We start from the raw sequence: 17,860 nt of genomic DNA, 5'->3' as shown, positions 1-17,860 counted from the left end.
ACTCTCTTAAAATCAGAGAAAAATCAAAACTGTCTAGTTTCACCTACTCTGAAGGTCCAATATGTGTGACGAGAGCATAGGTGTTTATTCATTTGGATTCCTGTGTCCCCATTTCAGACAGAATTCAGCACCAAATAATTCAAATTCTTTAAGGTCTCTTCATAACAAGAATGAGCACTTCCAAGGATAACTATGAGACTTGCTGACACTGTAACCTGCTAGAGCTTCAGAGGAACAGAGTTGTTAATAATATTAAGTGCATCCTTGATTATTGAGGTCTCAGAAACCACCTGTAAAGTGATGGCTTTGGAAAACTACAGAAGCCAGCCCAGTTGGGCTTTTAAGTCTGTACTGTGCACCCTCCAAATATAGTTGCATACTTCAGGGCCAGCTAGCTGGAACCTAAATTTTAGTTTTAGGGAGGTAGCATTTCCCATTGGATATGACACTGGATGGGACACAAGGGATGTGGTTTGGCCACTGACCTAAATGTAGCCTTGAGCAAGTCACTTCATCTCTATGTGCCTTCGTTTCCCCCTCGCAGCCTTTAGCTCTCTTGTCAATTTAATAAGCTTTTCAAGACAGGATCATCTCTTATTATGCGTTTGTACAGTGCCTAGCACAGTTGGGCTCTGATCACAATTAGTGCTAGTGTAAGACAAATAAATTATAATTTAAGAGAATGCTAATGGCTCAGGAGAAACCGTGCTCCAGGTTCCCAAAGCCCTGTCAAGGCAAGCAGCTTTGCAGCTCAGCCAGCTTTACAATACAAATGGTTCCCTTTAGAAGTTGACTGGCTAGCAGTGTCATTAAGAACACACAGTACTACCCTTCAACATTTTAGTCCTTCAGTTAACTGGAGTTCAATAAAATCAACGCTGTATAGTAAGACAGTGGTTTTGGGATATTCACAGAAGAGGACAGGAGAACCACACATTGATCCTGAAACTGTGTACCGAGATCAATGAGGTGGGTGAGGTAATATCTTTTCCCTTACCCACCTTGTCTCAAATACCCTGGGACCAACACAGCTAGAAGACCACTACAAACAATGCCAAGATAAATTGCAGTTCACAGTATACATAATTCAAACAGAAAATATACAGAGGAGGAAAAAAAATACAGTCCCTGGCTGGTATGTTATCCAAGTCTCTAGACCCATGGAATATATAAATTTAAAGAAGGGAAATTCCCTTGCTTCTCCCCAATGCAAATCACTGATATAACAGACAAGATTGAGAAGCTGTCCTCAGTAGCTATACAGATTAGATACCCTGTTCCTCACAATATTTCTGCATAACAGAGATGTTCAATTTCATATCTAAAATGGTTATGTTAAGGGATCAAAAAGCAAGAACATTCAGTGCTAGAACTGTAATTCTGATTCACTATTTAGCATATCACTATAGTACTGCACCATACAAAGCAGGCTGATGTTTCAAGGTCACAGTGTTAGATACACTCTAGAAATCAGAGCTAAAAGAAATCTATTAGGTCACATCTAACCTATCTGTTTAGGTCCTGCACAAGATTCTTTCCTACAGCAGGCTGTCTAATGCTTCATCCAATATAATTTAAAACCTCTCAACTCATGGGGGCACCAAACAGTTTCCTTGGGAGAGTCCTTCCTCACATATCTTGATATATTTCCCCCTTTCTCCTCTTCCCCCCACATTCAGCCTAGGTTTCTTTTGCTTCATTTTCTTCCATGCTCCTAGCCCTAGCTCCTCGTACTAGTATGGACAGAGTCACAGCCATATAGCCAAGGAGGAAGATTAATTTTGTAGTTAAGGCACTGGAACAGGATTGGTAGAATCTGGATTGAGTCTCCACTGTACCACACACTTCCTGTGCCTTATTTCCCCATGTGTAAAATGGAGATAGTACTTCCCCTACCCCACAGGTTCCTCTGAGAATATATTCATTAATGATTGGGAGGCTCTTCAATACTGACATGATGGGGCCAAGTAAGTAGACAGGCAGACCCAACTCATCATTAATAATCCCTTCAAGAGATGGGTGGTGAAAACAATTATTTCCCTTTCATTCGAATGACATGAGAAGAATTTCCCTAAGATTTTGTCACCTCCCCTTCCTTCAAAATTCCTAGAGTTTTCCCCATCTCTTCTTATCCAGTAAAAGCCAAAACCATTCTGGTGGAGAAAGCCAATTACACTGATGCAGGTCCATGTCTGTGGCATCAGACTGTGAGGAATCTCGCAGCTAAAATAATCAGATCAATGAGATTAGCTCAAACTAGATTTGTATTTCTTGGGGTTTGGGGGGGGGGGGGGGAAGTGGTGGGTTATTATATTTCTCTCACCATACAATGTCCTCTAGTTCAGGGGTGCTCAAACTGGGGGTTGGGAGGTTATTACATGGGTGGTCATGAGCAGTCAGCTTCCACCTCAAGCTCCGCTTTGCCTCCAGCATTTATAATGGTGTTACTTATATATAAACTTATAAACTATATATAAAGTTAATTTATAAGGGGGGGGGTCACACTCAGAGACTTGCTATGTGAAAGGGGTCACCGGTATAAAAGTTTGAGAACCACTGCTCTAGTTTGTATGCAGTCTCGCCCTCCTCCAAAACACACAACCCTGCAGCCTTGCCTTCACTAGGGAATAAAAGCTGTGCTCTTACGTGTTAAACTAACACATAACTAATGAGGTAAAACCCTAGTGAAGACAAGCCAGCTATAGTTTTATCACATGTTAGCAGCTTGAGGCAAACTCTCAGCTTCCTGCTAACATTTACCTCAACCTGTGAATACATTTGAAGACTACCTTGCCTTCACTAGGCTTTTAAAGAACACATCTTTTCTCCTAGTGGATACACCCTGAAGATATTTTTGAGAAGAACTGGCTGGAGGCCTAGGCCAAAACTTTAAAATTTTGGTACTTTAGTTAGGCACACCTACATAATAGGTTTCCCAGGTGTTCGTTTTCAACTGGAACATCTGGTCGAAAAGGAAAACTGGCAGTGTCCGGTCAACACAGCTGACCGGCCACTAAAAGTCCTGTTATCTGCAGGTTTCAGAGTAACAGCCGTGTTAGTCTGTATTCGCAAAAAGAAAAGGAGGACTTGTGGCACCTTGGAGACTAACCAATTTATTTGAGCATAAGTTATCTGCAGTAACCAGCCTCCACCACTGGGGGTGGGAAGAGCAGCTGCTGCTGCTGCTGGAGCAGCCTTGCTTAGCAGCTGCTACTCTTCCTACCACTCCGCAGCCTGACTCCCAGACCAAACTCCAAAGTATATACTGGTGCCGTCGGGGGGGGGGGCGGGGCGGGGAGACCTGTCTGCCCCTCCCCCCACCCCGCTGTGCCCCGATTTCCCCACCCCCTCGGTCTGGGGACTGACCTCTGCTGGGCCTGCATCAGCTCCTCCCAGCCCAGCTCTACAGGCAGCAGGGGAGGAGGCCCAGGGGATGGGGGGGAGTGGACAGGTGGGGCAGGGGGCAGAGCCTCGGGGGAAGGGGCAGGGCAGGGGTGTTTGGTTTTCAGGTATTAGAAAGTTGGCATCCCTACTACATAAACTGCCTAGTTTTCAGAGATACTGAGCACCCACAGCTCCCACTGAGGATTGTTTCCCACCTCCCCTCGCTCCCCATGGTTCCCAAGGACACGCTTAGTTCCATCCATAATATGCAATTTGTTCTGTGACATCACTGAGTGCCTAGGCAAAACTTCCACCCTTCCTGTTCCCGAAACTTTAATTCCTGTAAATAAACTTGTTCAAAATTTTAAGTAGTTGCATTGTAAGGGGGTGGGGGGGGGGGGGGAGAAAGGAAGGAGGTCTAACTAGTTGGCTAACACAGTGCCCCTGAACTAGAGCCCTGCAGCAGGGCTGGGATCCCAAGGACCTGCAGGACTTGCGGCCATAATAGCAGGTAAAATGTACTTTGCTGCAGGCGGGGGGGGAAGAGGGGGGAAAACCAGACTGCAGTAATTTGGGGGAAAACACTAAATCTCCGTTTGTCAAATAGAATTTCAGCAATTTTTTAAATAAAGGTTTTAATATGTAAATTTAAGCAAGGGATAGAAAGAGTTGATGTCTATTACAGCAGGAGTTAATGTATTTTTTTAAAAAGAAAAAAGAAAAGGAGTACTTGTGGCACCTTAGAGACTAACCAGTTTATTTGAGCATGAGCTTTCGTGAGCTACAGCTCACTTCATCGGATGCATAGCATATCGTGGAAACTGCAGAAGACATTATATACACACAGAGACCATGAAACAAAACTTCCTCCCACCCCACTGTCCTGCTGCTAACAGCTTATCTAAAGTGATCATCAAGTGATCATCAAGGAAGGCCATTTCCAGCACAAATCAAGGTTTTCTCACTCTTCCCCCCCCCCCACACACACACACAGACACACATACAAACTCACTCTCCTGCTGGTAATAGCCCATCCCTCTGAAACCTGTATTTTTTTACATGGTTTAAGCAAGATTTATTTTATTCTTTTAGTGGTAAAAATTGTGTCCGAATTCCATTTTTATTTATAAAATACATTAACAGACTTTTTTTTTTTTTTTTAAGTAGCATGGAGGAATCGGTCTCTCTCGTGGGCTTTGTGGGATCTAAGGTTTTTGTGGGTCAGACCAGGATAAAAATGCAAGAAACAACATGGGAGCAGGTGGGAGTGGGAATTGCAGGGCAGGACAGGAGCGGGATTAAAACAATAGTCCCACAGAGGGCTCTACCCTGTACCTTCTTCCCCTCCTAGGGCAATCCACATTTGAAGCTTTCGCTGTATTGGCCTGTAAATCTAAATTATCTGTGAATTCCAGGAGGGCAATCCTGAAAGATATTAACCCCCTCTTCTTTCTTGAAGGCTGAACCCCAAATGGGCCCCCACAAAGGGAACTTTTCCTGAAAGAACCTCGAACAAGCTTATTCAGAGGAATTCAATGGCACTGTGAACACGGCAGAATCATTTGCTGTGCACTGCGTCTTATGTTGAGGAACAGGAAGAGTGGAAACTTCAGCTAAGCTGTCCACTTCATCCATAGTGCCACTGGACTCTTTGGGGGAAATTAAGCCTCACATTGCGGCTTTCCCCTCAGAATCGAAAATCCCCCAAATATTCCATTGGAAAAACTCAAATCTTCCAGACATGTTTGCAAGCAGAAAGGACATGTATTACTTTGTATTCAAGCTTGAAGAACTGCATGGCCTTTAACTCTTATTACAGTTTATTGAGCCCTGGTTTTTGGAATCAATTGTACTTGAAAGACCCAGCTGGCACTCATGTAGATGAAAAATATTTCCCTACTGCTGCATGGGAAAAGAGGCAAAACCCTTGTACTGTCCCACCAGAGTATTAGAAAAAACAAGAAATTTCTTCAGATGGGAATACAGAAAAAGCTGTCAGCTGCTGCACAGCAGACACCAGCTTTCTAGTGGGAATAAAGACATACGGGGGCTTTCAGACCAAAGCTGTCAGTCAACAGCTATGGCACTTCATCAAGGGAGATTACACTAGCTTGTGAGTGGACTGCAGGACTTTGATTTCCATTTGACAGACCAGAATTCTTTCAAATCGGGGGGGGGGGGGGGGGGGCGCAAGGATTTATTTTGAAGAGGGCTTCTTCCAACCTTCAACCCCTCCATCCCCACATCTCTTACCAAGCTACCAGTCCCATGGAGTTTTGTTCAGGAGCAAGGCCTTGCTCCTGAACAAAAGGAAACCCAGAAGATAATCAGTCTGTAAGATTAATGGTCTCCTGGGTTTTAAAAGGTGAACTCTTCCTCAATATTTTGTAAGAAAGGCAGCGGTTCTGCTTGAACTGCCCAGTTCTCTGGATGCACATTCTCCTAAACACTTTGTACCTTAGGAATGTAATTCAGTTTTAATTTTTAGCTGAGGTCCCAATTCAAGAAAGCTCTTAAGTTCCTAAATCCATCTCTCTTCAGAAAAGTATTGTGAGCACATGCTTAAAGTCCTATGGACTTCAATGGTTTCCTGAATCAGTACTCTACAAAGCTTTCCATTCCCAAGGATCCCAAGACGCTATCAAGGCACTCTCACTCTGCCTGAAGCTGTCTTTTCGAAAGATTAGAGCAGTAGCCTGAAAGTCAGGAGTCCGGAGTTCTATCCTCATCCATACCACTGACTTACTCTGCAACCATTTCATAAACTATGCTTCGGTTTATCCATAGTTAAACGTGTCTGAATCTCTTTACCTTACATAGACAATTTGAGGCTTAACTTCAGAACAGCAATTCAGGAGCCCTGAAAGACAGGTTCTACATAGCTACAAAAGTAGGACTGCTAGTCTGGTAAAAAAAATTCCATGGTCAGAACATCCACTGTCCCTTCCAAACAATGGAACTTCCAGAAGCACAGCACCCTCTAACATCATGCTGGGGTATTACATCAATTTTGATGAGAATGCAGGGAACCACCTGCTTGAATCACTCATACCACTTCCCATAGCATCTCAGTTTCCTTAGAGGTTTCCCATGCAATTACTAACCTAGAACTGCACTAGTCAGCTTGTGAAGATCTGTGATTTTTAACCACCTAAGGGGACATCTGTATCACCACACATTTTTAATACTCAAAAAAAGTCACTTGCAAAAAAAATCACTTGCAAAACCCAAGCTTTCTTGGCATGAGACACCATAGAAGACCTGATTGTCAGAAAGCACTGGGCACCAACTCTCTGACTATGGGTGTCTCAAGTCCAGCACCCAAATCACTACTCACTATTCGAAGTCTTGTCCTGTCTTTCGTACATTGCATGTGATGTAAATCAGAACACTTGCAAAAGAACTCAGTAATCAAATTCCTCTAGGCAAGCTTATATTTGCCTTGTTTCAGCAGCACTGTATTACTTCGCAATGTTAGCACTCTGCCACTATTGCTATTAGCATTATTAGACTGTTAAGAAATTTTTTTAGAAATTCAAAGATTAACTTTATTAAAGTGTTGTATCTGTGCACAAAGTAGATGAGGTAATATCTTTTATTGGACCAACTTCTGTTAGTGAAAGAGAGAAGCTTTTGAGCATACATAGAGCTTTTCTATAGGTCTGGCAAAGGTACAGTGTCTGAAGAACTGTGTGGCTTGAAAGCTTGTCTCTTTCACCAACAAAAGTTGGTCCAATAAAAGATATTCTTTTCCCACCTTGTCTCTCTAATTAACAAAGTGCTTTAACAGCATCTGATGCTTTAATGCATCCGATGAAGTGAGCTGTAACTCAAGAAAGCTTATGCTCAAATAAATTGGTTAGTCTCTAAGGTGCCACAAGTACTCCTTTTCTTTTTGCGGATACAGACTAACACGGCTGCTACTCTGAAACTTAACAGCTGTTGTCACTCTTCTGCTCCAGAGATGTGACTAACTCGGAGATCAATTACCTACTGACATGACCTCACAATGGTGGAGAGTATTGATTAAATACTATGTGAGCAAAGGCCATTTAAAAAAACCCCACCTTTATTTTTATTAAACAAACAAACAGCGACAGTCACTCAAGCAGACATTCATATTGACACCAGCCCTTCCCCCGGATAAGAAATAGCTGACGCACTTCAGCTTCATTTATTTTTAACTGGATCCCAATACTACACACTCACCCCACCTTCATTAACACCATGTTTTTATCATGCTAAAAGTTATTTGACATACCATTTATAGACCATTTTCAAGGCACATAGCTGAATGGTTACAGCAAGACAAGCCAGAAGGGTTCTAGGATCTAATCTGGGCTGAGGTGCTGACTCACTCTGCAACCTTGGCCTACTCCCCTTCATCTTGCCTTGCCTCAGTCACTCAGTGGGTGAAAACAGTACCACACTGAGAAACAGATGCTGGGTCTGAGTTTCACTCTCTTGGGAGTATTATCAAAAGTTTTGCCACCACGGCTGGCATGACGACAGGGCCAGTTTCAGAGTCAAACACCATGCACTGTGGGCCCGTCCCCCCCACTCCAGGGCCCCTCCCCCCCTCACTGCACTTAGAAAAACAGAAGCAATCTGACATCAAATGCGAGATATCATCCATCCCTCTCCAGTCCTCTCCCACTTTGTCTCATCCAGCAGCGAGGCCAAGATTAGCTCTGTCACAAGCAGAAAGTACTGCCTCAACTCAGAAGATACACCGTCTCTGGATTTTCTCCCTCTCTCCCTCCTTATTTTCTCCTCCCAGCCCCCCCACATGCCCTTTCTGATTTCTGTATGTTCTTTGTTTCCAGACCCTATATCCCATCACAAACTTGTCATTGCCTCCACTCTCGTTTCCTTCCCCTCCATCCATCACCTACACAGCTGACACAACCAACTTCCCTCCACCCCACGCAGCCCAGCACGATCCTCATGTTTGCCACCTTGCATGGGAGTGCCCCTCAAACTCGTCCTGCACCTCTGGGCATGTTCCAAAGATGCTCCACACAGAAAGGGGAGCAAAATAACTATCAGGATGGACCCTGCAATTCCGTCCCCCTGGCAACAAGGGACGGCAGGATCAGATACAGACAAGACAAACAGTGCCAGTATCCTGTTGCAGGTTTATGCTACCAAATACTTCACAGGAGGAGGGGTGGAGAGGAATGTTGGTGCAGCACCACCTAAATATGAAATGAAAGGAACAGACCTTGTCCAGTCACGTGAGCAGACCAAATATATGGAGGCATGTGCAGTCTCCACTCAGCACACTGCTGCTGCTCACAACTAAGCGTAGCTCTAGGTAGATGTTACCAGTTATTTATTGGCGGTATTGCAATAGCACCTAGAGACCCCAAGCTGGGATCAGAGTAGAAGCCGTGTTAGTCTGTATTTGTAAAAAGAAAAGGAGGACTTGTGGCACCTTAGAGACTAACAAATTTATTTGAGCATAAGCTTTCGTGAGCTACAGCTCACTTCATCAGATGCATGCAGTGGAAAATACAGTGGGGAGATTTTATATACACTGAGAACATGAAACAGCCCCTCTGTGCTAGGTGCTGTACACGTATGTAATGAGCAGATGGTCCCTGTCCCAAATACTTAACAATAAATAATTACAGTGGGAGCTGCTGGGTGCCAGGAACTTTTCTCAGCCTTAGCCTTCTTAAAGATAAGGCTCTACAAGTACTAGGTTAAAAATCAAATGGAAAGAAAAACCACACACAGAGAGGGAGAGGGAGAACAGGTCTGAGTCTACAATATGAACACTACATACTGCTGCTCAAACATCAAACTCTGTATTTCTCAGTTTCACAAGCATTTATAATAGGGCTCCTGAACAGTTCTGATCTATAAACCACAATAATGAGAGCAATGAACTGGAGGCAAATTAAGCCACTAATAATGAGGAGGGCTTGCAAAAAAATGGCCTGGCTCACAGGCCAGTCTGAAAAGTGCAGAACCAATTTACAACAGAGGCCAACATTTGGGAATTCTAGGTGAAGCATGCTCCCAGGAGAGTGTGTGCATTTTTAACCAGTTGTGCAGTGCATGTACAGGTGACAGAGAAAACATTCTCTTCTTAGTGCTAGCAGGTAGATTCAGAAATTAAGCAAAATGGGGATAAAGAACTTGCACAGATTTTAGCAAATATTGTAGGGCTGTGTATGACCCAACACTTTCAGACTTTTAAGTAATCCTAAATTGTAACCATAAAACTAATCTTACCTTTAAAGTTGCCAAGGAACAAGCCAGGCAGAATCTGTGAGAAAGAAATATAGTATCAAATATAGAGGTCTTGTGGTAGCACAGTTTGACAATGTTTGATTTGCATACAGGATGGAACATATTTCTGCCGCAGACTATTGTCTAATGGAATCTAAAGGTGCTGGCAGCATTATATATTTCTCCTTGTAACTTTCCCATTCTATAATGCTTCAGGCATGCTGCACTTTGAAATGTTTCCAACATAACTAAGGGTTGATGGTGTATAACTGTCAAATATTACTATCTTCCACCCAAGGATCTCAAAAATAGGCTTTGTAAAACCCTTGTTGTAATGTATTACCCTGATTGAATCAATGGGGAATCAAACACAAAAAAGTTTAAGTGACTTGCCTAAGGACACAGAACAAGTCAGTGAAGGGACTGGAAAATAAAATCCAACAGATCTTGTAGTGCTTGAAGCGGAGGAAGGCAAGTCAGACCACTGTCACCCTACATTTCAGTAAGGTACTCTTAAATATAAGAAATCACTGCAAATATCACTTATGAACAGAGTGAGAATCAATGAAAGTCACTCAGTTGCGCTTCCGCGCCCCTCTCCCCCAAACTATGTGCTCCCCAGCAGTGCTCCTATATGCTTTTGCTATTCTCAGTTACATTAACTTGGGAGTTTCAAGGTCTTCTTCAGGGTCAGCTCTGTGCAGTCTGAGTACGTGTGGTTAACAGTGTGATGTTACCCATTCCCACCCTTTCATAAACCTCCTCTGAACTGAAGCCAACACACAAAAGAGCATGTATGGAAAAAGAAAAGAAAAGGGCACACACCACAACTCAAAAGTAAAACCTTTGTTCTCTCCCACTACATGACAGACACTTGGACATCTATGACCAACATCTAATTCCCCTGAAGAAGCAAAAACAAGGTAGCTAAAATATGATCCATTTTCCTTAACACACATGTAAAGCATACCACCATCAATGACATGTCAGCACCAACTTCCTACTGCCTTAGCAACGCCCTAATGTCATCACAACTGCATCAACAATCTCCCTAGCACTGCTATTTAAAGGAAAAACTCCCCCCACTTTGCTCAGTCCAGCAATTCGGAAGTTCTAAAAGGTATGAAGTACTTTCGCCAGGGATTGGCATTTGAGACCTTTCTTCACAACAACCATCTTGTTGAAAAGGGACATGATTTGTGTCATGGAGCATAGCAGCCCAGCATATGGGACTGTAAATTAGTTTCCAGGGTGTTTTACCCTATAGGTTGCACAAACAAAAACAATCTTTAATACTTATTATGCCATTATCAATCAGGTAAGAAAACAGAAGAGCCACACTTTCAGGCCAACATTATCTTGCATGAACCTCCCTCCCCTACATCTTTAACTTACATTCCCTCTTCATGTCAGGTCACATCATGTCTAACCCTCAGGTTCAATCCTGTCAACAGCTCTAGAAGGCCATGTTGCCTAGACCCAATGGACCTTTGCAATTCCCTTAACTATGTTCAGGGCTGAACGACGCTCATCCATTTCATTTTTATTTTTGCTTTTGCCATACTGGGATCTGAAGGAATGTGAAACTTAAAGCAAAAGTCAAGGGCTGCAAAACCACATGAACCAAAGCTTTTGACAAAATGTTTGACAAAAACCTATGCAAACAGAGGCCTGCAAGTTTAACACAGCTAATGCGTGCTCATGATTTACCCCTGTAGCGGGACAAGATTCACCAGTGCGGCGACTCCTGCTGGTAGTCCAGGGAATTAGCTCTTCACCAGCACTGGAGCGCCCTCTACACTCTGGTGTCTCACCTGTCACTGGCCCCATGTCCCTCCCAGACCCCGGTTCCTTTTTCCCTGGGGTTCTGCCCCAGCAGGATCCCCACTCTGGGTCTCCCCTCCCAGGGAGCCCCCAACCCTCTAGACCCACCTTGCCTCAGTGGCTACTGCCAGTCATCAGCTAGCCCCCGTTCACTGGGGCAGACTGCAATGTAAGCCACTCATCATTGGTAAGAGGGTAGGACCTACTGCCTTTGCCTATCCTCAGGCTGCCCCTCTGCAGCCCCAGTGCCTCTGTAGGCACTCACCAAGGCCTGCACCCTCGGGGTTTATCAGGCTGGAACTCCCCAGTGCTACTCTGCTCTGGCACTGTTTCCAGGCAGCTAGCCCTTCCCACTACAGTGGGACTCTGCTTCTAGCCCCCAGCCTTCTTATAAGGGCCAGCTGGGCCCTGATTGAGCTGGCCACAGCTGTGGTCAGCTACTCCCTCAGCTTCCCCAGCTGTTCTTAATCCCTGTTACCCAGCTGCAGCCCTCTCCAGGACTGCTTTTAACCCCTTCAGGGCAGGAGCAGGGTGACCACCCCACTATAACCCCCCTTTTGAGTTTTACTAATTAACATCCTTTATAAAGAGAGCAAAGTCTGACCCATCTAGAAAGTCATTACTTCAAGAGTGCATGTAATTTGGTCTCCTTAGTATGGACCACTGTGGGGACCCATCCCTGAAACTTTTCACTCTCTCTCAAACGTGCTTGAAAAAAACAAAAAAACAAACAAAAAAAAAACACACACACACCCCTCATGGTACTCTGGTTTGTTTTGTTTTTTTTAAAAGATGTGGTTGTGTCTCTGACTCAGCTTCAGTCCCTCCTAGTTAAATAGGTATGGGCCATTGCCTCTGTTCACATTAGCAGCTTCTCCAGGAGTATTGTACCTGTGACATAAGTGAAGGGCCAGCAACTGCTGGCATAATATGCTCCCAAACAGATCACAATGGCACAAAATTCAACAACCCGACCCAGCCAACTACTTCAGTCTGAGTTTAAATTTCCAAATACAAATGCAATATTCTGTATGTGTAGGTATGCTATAGTATTTCAGACTGGACTGCAGCATTTATCTAACAAGCGTATATTCCCAAGAGAGGATTAGAGCTTACATTCTAGTCATTACCACTAGGGTTAGAAACCATAAAGAGAAAATGCCCAGACTGGGTAGACGGACAGACTGGAGGAGGGATAAAAAGGAAGATGCTCTTTAAATAGGATGTCCTTAGTGAAGGTGGAAAAAAACAGAAGTGTGTATTTGTGCATTACGAAACCAACAAAGGAAATTAGGATGTCTTGCAAGGAAGAGGCTGCCTCAGGAGTCATTCTAAAAGAATGAAACCTTACCAAGGAGGAAAGCTACCTGGAAAAAGGTGACTCTTCCTATAGTGCTTACTAATATTTCGGCACTATGCTATGGTTGGTAACTTTCAGCTGTGTCCTCTCACCCTGACTTCAGCAAATGCAATTTCAGACTATGGAGAAGGGGGGATTAGAACCAAATGAAGAGTGATGGATGGGTGTTTACATGTGAGAGAAGAGGGGAGGGGGAGGAGAAGGGTGGCCATATCGTGAACTTTTCAACCACTGCTTTGTGAATAAAACAAGAGCTCTTCATATGAGCTGAAACAAATATGAAGCAAATGCTATTTAGTAAATACGACCATGGACAAGATCTCTACTTTGCCACCAATCACCAAGGCCATCTAAGTCAGTCATCAGTTCCTAATTGCATTAATGGGAAAGTCAGAATAAATATGGTGATGGCACAGCCCTTTTAAGAGAGAGCTACCGATACTTATCAACCTCCTAGTAATTCTTCAGATACATAAATCTTTTAAGTGGATGTCTGAATGCCCCATTATTTTCTAAATAGACACATACTCTCAGACTACATTAACATAACTTATTGCATAAAGTTGTTTTGACTAATATCTATTAAGCAATCCATGGAAATTCACTGCAGTTTAATGGGTTTTGTGCAGAGATTATGAGAAGAATGTGATGCAGGGCAAGAACAAGAGGATTAGCCTATTTCACTAAGCCTCACAGGAAAGTCACATAGGTCGATGGGCCAGATCCTCACCTGATGTAAACTGACATAGGTCTATTGATTTCCAAGGAACTATTTACATCAGCTGTAACTATCTAGATTAACTTAGAAAAAATGTAAATCAATCTCTTTATTAAATACTATTTACCTACGCAATTTATATAGGGCACTTATTACAAGATCACTAAGCACATGATATATAACACACCTACACGAATAAATCCCAGATGCCATTTTAACAGTGCCACTAAAAGAATCTTCCCCTATGAAATACTGAGACTTCCACCATCCCTTCAAGAAAGCCTAAGTGAATAAAAAGAATTGATCTTCAGAGTATCAGACCAAGAAGGGAGTGAATCCCAGTGGAAGGCTGTTCACTGAGAATGCCTTGCTTACAGATAAATAAATCTAAGTTATATCAGTTTGAGCATTATCTCCCATCTGATCTCAGCTGTCAAACTACAGAATGAAGAAGAGGGGGTTCTAAGGTCATGCATGATTTTGAAACACAGAAATCAACATGAATCTTTATCTCTGACCTGGGTTTTAGTTCAAGCATGAGCAGTTAGATTAAGAAAAGGAAAATGTAGACTATTAAGAAAAACTCTCTAGCAATCAGATCAGTTGGACTGCAGAATAGTCTTTCCATGGAAGTGGTGGAAAGCCCATCACTGGAACCATTTCTGACTGGACTAGAAAGATCTCTAGAAACTACTGTGATAGACGATGGGCTAAGTAAAGAAAAAGATCTGCAGGAGTTCAGCCCCTCAACTGAAGAGGTTAAAGACAGAGAGAAGGTTAAAAGAAAAGGAGTACTTGTGGCACCTTAGAGACTAACCAATTTATTTGAGCATAAGCTTTTGTGAGCTACAGCTCACGTCATCGGATGCTCACGAAAGCTTATGCTCAAATAAATTGGTTAGTCTCTAAGGTGCCACAAGTCCTCCTTTTCTTTTTGTGCATACAGACTAACACGGCTGCTACTCTGAGAGAAGGTTAAGGCACTGAAAATTAATTGCAGTTAAGTGATGAATTTGCAGTTTGAGAGGGCTTGCTAGCCAGCCATTTTCCCATAGTTGTGTTGCATGGGAATAACATTACAATATAATAATATTACAAACAACTTACTTTGGAAGAACCCGGAGGATGACTAGGTGCCAGGCTTGAGAACAAGCAGCACAGCTGTTTTTGCTAAGATGTGACAGACAAAAAGTGCCTCAGTCCTCTGCAAGCCTTTCTATAAGCTGCAAAACCCATATAAAATCAGGTACACTTACTCCTATGAAATACATGTATACCACATTTCTAACTAAACGCAAAACATAGGAACCCCACTGCACTCGTGACTAGAAAACACAACAGTGACAAGAGCTCAAGAACCAACAGACGCTGTAACAGCCTCTGGAGCTTTTCCATTCCTGAACAATTAGGGGCAACAATTAATCTTCTCTTGGCTTCAGTACAAAGAGATGCTCTTAATTGAAATAATCCACCATCTGATGAGCTGCTCAAATCATGTCCCTCTGTAGTCTCCATCATATATGGCTATACTGCAAGAAGCACTCAAATTACCAACCAATGTCACTGATACTGAGAGGCATTGATGACTCAGGGGGCCACATGCATCCAACAATCAGCTTTGATGATTCCAAGCCTCTCTTAATCCCTTGTGTTATTGCTGGCTCACAACACTGACAGAAAAGGCAATATGCTTGGTGCCACATTCTAACAATTCCAAGAATAAAACCAGCAACCAAGATCTTCAAAAATGACTCTGGATTTTGAGGACCTCAATTTTTGGGTATCCAATTTGAGATACATTAAAAGGAGCCTGCTTTTCAAGAACTGTTGACCACCTACCATCTGTGAAAACAAAGTAATTAGAAGGTTATGTCCTAAATAGCCCAAATAAAGCAGAGGGAGATCCATAATTGATTTTCAATTGACCACACGTCCCCAAAGTCACATATAAGGCAGGTATGTGTTACTATTCCCATTTTGCAGATGGGAAAACAAATAGGGAGAGGTTAAAGATCTGATCCTGCATCCATTAACTTCAGTGGATCCAGGATCAGGCCCTCAGTGATTTACCCAAGGCCTCACAGCAAGTGAGTGTCAGAGCCAGGATATCCTGGCTCCCACCTCATGTTCGGTCTACTAATCACATGGCCTTCAAGTGCTAGACAGATACATAAGAAGTGGGATCCTTGGCACCCTCAATAGTAAGTGTGAGGCAAAAGAACCACCAGGAGTGTGTTAAACCTTCTGCCTATAGTAATCAGTAAACAATCAGCCTCCATATGTTAGTTTGAAAAATCTAATTAACTTGCATTAAACAAGCGTCTGAACACAAAAAGAGCTGATGCTGGAAGAGAAAAGAAAGACATCCAGATTCCTCTGTACTGAATGGCATCAGCTAGGAAAATCCAGATAGTTATAGGTTTCAGAGTAACAGCCGTGTTAGTCTGTATTCGTAAAAAGAAAAAAGAAAAGGAGTACTTGTGGCACCTTAGAGACTAACCAGTTTATTTGAGCATGAGCTTTCGTGAGCTACAGCTTACTTCATCGGATGCATAGCATATCGTGGAAACTGCAGAAGACCTGCAGTTTCCACGATATGCTATGCATCCGATGAAGTGAGCTGTAGCTCACGAAAGCTCATGCTCAAATAAACTGGTTAGTCTCTAAGGTGCCACAAGTACTCCTTTTCTTTTTGCAGATAGTTATAGAAATTCAAACATTTCTTCTAGGACACACCCAAAAACCCACTTAAGAAAACAAATAATACAACAAAAGAGCCAAGAACCACAACAATCACGATAAAGGTTTTTTGACTTGGCTTCTTCAAGGCATGTGGTATAACACAACATGTCCTGAGACTGACTCATGGGGGGGGGGGGGGGAAAAGAGGTAACTGTGGAACTGTTAGATGCCTAGGAGATTGCGAAACATAAAGAACGCCATTTATTTTCCTCCAGCAGCTTCACTAGATACCCACGCAGTCAACAAGTCTGGCATCTTGATCTTTCTACCCCTCTGCGTGATGGATGGTTTTAAAGGGGGTGCCCAGAATACTCCTTGAACATCTAGGTAGCTGTAAGGACTCTGGCTGCCTGAAGCATTTCCGTCTTCTCGTGCAAAACCGAGAAACACACACACACAACAAGGAAACGACAACCGAGAAATATACATATACGCCCTGAGTACTAGTCATGTGGACAGCAGGTTTATAAAGGCGCGTGAGGGATCAGGAGTAGAATTGTCTAGCACTCCCACTTTGCTAAACTAGTCTACAGCAAATGTATTTTGCAGGGAGAGGAAGGAAGACAGACCTACTTAGTACCAGCTGAAACCAAATAATCGTGCATGCATGGCAGCTGCAGATTGCTAACCAGGAAACGCGCCCCCAGGGGGAATTTCAGCCATCGTCTCCTTCCCTTTCCAAAAAGCCAAAATCGAAGTTAGGCAGAAAAACCTCATTTGACCTTAGCTGGCCATAAACGCCTATAGCAACGGCTCGTTACCCCTCATTGTATAAGGATGTTTACTGCAAAACAAAGCAGGGAGGGGGAGGAGACGATGTGGGGAGGTGGTGGATTGATCTTTACAGCAACCTTTCGATCCTGGGGAGCCCCGCACACCCCGACGCACACGCACACAAAGAATAACAAGAAGAAGCAGCAGCATTACCTTGTTCATCCCATTCCCCATGGCTCTAAGCGGACTGAACTTTAGTACTGCGGGAGAACTCTTGGCTGCAGGCTAAGCTTGCTTGCACGCTGCAGGTCAACGTGCATGGGAAAGTGTTTGCCCTGTGATGAGAGTGTGTATGGGGTGAGGGGGTTACTGTCAATTCTTAGCTAGAGCGCGCAGGATCATCGCTGCCCCCAGCGTGGCCAGGCTTTTCTCCTAGATGCCTTGTGATCAGAGGAGGGTTTCCGCTTGGCTGCCCCTGGACCTCGCTGCACGGGAGAACAGCTGAACTAGTCACCAGGGCGTCATTGCCAGGAACCACCTCTCGGCTCTCGCCCTTCTGTTTGCAGGGCTCGCCACCCCCACGTGTGATTAGAGCCCAAACGCCTAGCAAGCGTCCTCCCCCACCCCCCGCCGGCTGCCCTGGGGCTTGTAGTTCCGCCGCTGCCGGCTCCCCCGCCGAGACCTGCCTGAGAAAACTACACGTCCCGCCGTGCAAAGCGACCCCGGCCCGCCCCCGCCTGTAGCACACTTGGAGAGAGATGAGGGTGAGTCCGGCCCACCCTCATTCCTGGAAGGGTGAGTAAGCGGCGGCGGCGGCGGCTGCTGCTGCTGCGGGTGTGTGGGATGAAGCGGGAGGTTGTTTAGTTTCCTAGCAGTCA

General features: G+C 43.9%; 2 protein-coding genes across 2 annotated transcripts in view; one reads left to right on the top strand and one right to left on the bottom strand.

Moving 5' to 3' along the window:
* The window catches only part of DUSP22 (dual specificity phosphatase 22), a 59,206-nt gene extending 41,640 nt beyond the window's left edge, over nucleotides 1-17,566 (bottom strand). The window contains exons 1-2 of the mRNA XM_074944941.1: nucleotides 17,196-17,566; nucleotides 9,628-9,661 (exon numbers count right to left, since the gene is read on the bottom strand). Of these exons, the coding sequence (XP_074801042.1) occupies nucleotides 9,628-9,661; nucleotides 17,196-17,216 (55 nt within the window). The 5' untranslated portion in view covers nucleotides 17,217-17,566. The remainder of the gene's footprint in view (nucleotides 1-9,627; nucleotides 9,662-17,195) is intronic.
* Nucleotides 17,567-17,727: 161 nt separating this feature from the next.
* The window catches only part of LOC141982656 (ribosyldihydronicotinamide dehydrogenase [quinone]-like), a 112,535-nt gene continuing 112,402 nt past the window's right edge, over nucleotides 17,728-17,860 (top strand). The window contains exon 1 of the mRNA XM_074944937.1: nucleotides 17,728-17,777. The gene's annotated coding sequence lies outside the window, so the exon portion shown is untranslated. The remainder of the gene's footprint in view (nucleotides 17,778-17,860) is intronic.

The sequence above is a fragment of the Natator depressus genome, chromosome 2, assembly GCF_965152275.1.
Source record: "Natator depressus isolate rNatDep1 chromosome 2, rNatDep2.hap1, whole genome shotgun sequence".
Taxonomy (NCBI): Eukaryota; Metazoa; Chordata; order Testudines; family Cheloniidae; genus Natator; species Natator depressus.
The sequence above is the reverse complement of the archived record's forward strand: the minus strand, read 5'-3'. Positions and strand labels throughout refer to the sequence as shown.